The sequence below is a fragment of the Salvelinus namaycush genome, chromosome 7 (assembly GCF_016432855.1).
Source record: "Salvelinus namaycush isolate Seneca chromosome 7, SaNama_1.0, whole genome shotgun sequence".
Taxonomy (NCBI): Eukaryota; Metazoa; Chordata; class Actinopteri; order Salmoniformes; family Salmonidae; genus Salvelinus; species Salvelinus namaycush.
Window position 1 is genome coordinate 55,482,480 of NC_052313.1, and position 1,603 is coordinate 55,484,082.

At 44.6% G+C, this 1,603-nt stretch overlaps 1 protein-coding gene across 1 annotated transcript in view; it reads left to right on the forward strand.

Annotated features, from left to right (window-relative positions):
• The first annotated feature begins 673 nt into the window (after positions 1–673).
• LOC120050542 (UPF0524 protein C3orf70 homolog A-like) overlaps positions 674–1,603 on the forward strand; it is a 34,582-nt gene continuing 33,652 nt past the window's right edge. Inside the window, exon 1 of the mRNA XM_038997130.1 lies at positions 674–1,050. Coding sequence (XP_038853058.1) covers positions 876–1,050 — 175 coding nt within the window. The 5' untranslated portion in view covers positions 674–875. The remainder of the gene's footprint in view (positions 1,051–1,603) is intronic.

The window sequence follows — 1,603 nt, forward strand, 5'->3', positions numbered from 1 at the left end:
GTCTCTCTTTATGTAGGATGGTAGTGTCTCTCTTTATGTAGTGTTGTGGTGTCTCTCTGGTCATGATGTGTGTTTTGTCCTATATATTTTTTCTCACCTTATGTTAGGCCTTCATTGTAAATAAGATTTGTTTTCTTTACTGATTGGCCTAGTTAAATAAAGGTTAAATTAATAAAATAAAATAAATAAAAAATGAAGGATCCGTTAACAGAATGACCTATATTTATCTTGAAAAAGGTTGCTTCTGATTCAAATTATAGGCTTTGTTTACATGATTACTTTCATCTGAATCAGTCATGATTTCGGAGGAAAGGCTTTTACAGCCAAAAATGAGGACAATAGACCAAATATCGGACTTCCTTTATGGCTGAGCCGAACTGGAGAGAGAGAAAGAGAGAGGAGGAGGGGATAGCCTAAGAGGAAGGAAACGGCGAGGGCTTCATCAACAGACAGAGGAGTCTCTTGTCAGGCTGATAGAAGGCTGGCTCTATCAAATGAAAGCCTGACACGGGATACGCCACGGAAATCTCTCTGGCTGAGATAACCTAGTCGACGTTTACAGAAAATAATTCCAGCGGCTGGAGATCCAGATGTTTACGTAAAACAAGCTGTCAATCGTTCTTGGAACTGGAACTTTCATCGCATTTTGATTCTCTCTGTACTGCTTGGGGAGGGAGGGGGGGGGGGGGCTACAACAGTGCCACATTTAACTCGTTTGCGTCACGCTTTGGAGTTTCCTCCCTGGTTAGACATTTGGCGTTTGCTGAGGTTTTGGGACCAAAACCGAAATTCCAGCCCATTTTTGGCTGGTGGGCTAAAGCTGCGTCCTCTGATGGGTTAATTTGTGCGTTTGATCCTGGGGTGTGCGCTGCGCGATGGCCGCGTCGGGCGGACGGAAGAGCGAGAAGTTGGACGAGGCACAGGCGTTGGCCCGGAGCTGCGCGGGGAGACCGGACTTTCTCCCGTGCGACGGACTGTCCATCTGCGCAACACACAGCCACGGGAAGTGCTTCAAGCTCCACTGGTGCTGCCACTTGGGATGGTGTCACTGTAAGTAGCTTTGCTTAAAGCCCGTCGATGTCTCACCCTTCTCTGGGTTCTCCATGTGCTTAGCTGTGCTCTCCCCTCACTCCCTGGTTGGAAGAAGAAATTCAATGTCTATAAATAGCCTGTTATATGGTAATGTTTACAAGAATAGCAGCCTAGCAGCCTATTGTTTGACTTCAGACAATTATACTGCCCTACCAAGCAAAAAGACAGTACCTGCTCATAGCGTGGAACTGAGAAAAATAGCTTTTATTTACGTTGGTTTCACAGTAACTTTATGCAGTTACTGCTACATGACCCCTATTTTCTCCACAACACAATACAATAGAGGCAGGATACTGGTCCACGTGATTAAGCATGTATTTAATGGAGCAATAATGACATTAACTCATTTTCGACCAAATGAGCAATTACTGCCTTTTTGCCCTCGTCCGTTTTTGTTGGCTTGTTGGAAACCAGACGTCCATCCCTTTAGCTGGATGGGACAAGTCAACACAGACATTCTGATTTGATAGACTACATATTTAAATGCACAGCCTAAATCCAGCTGATTAAA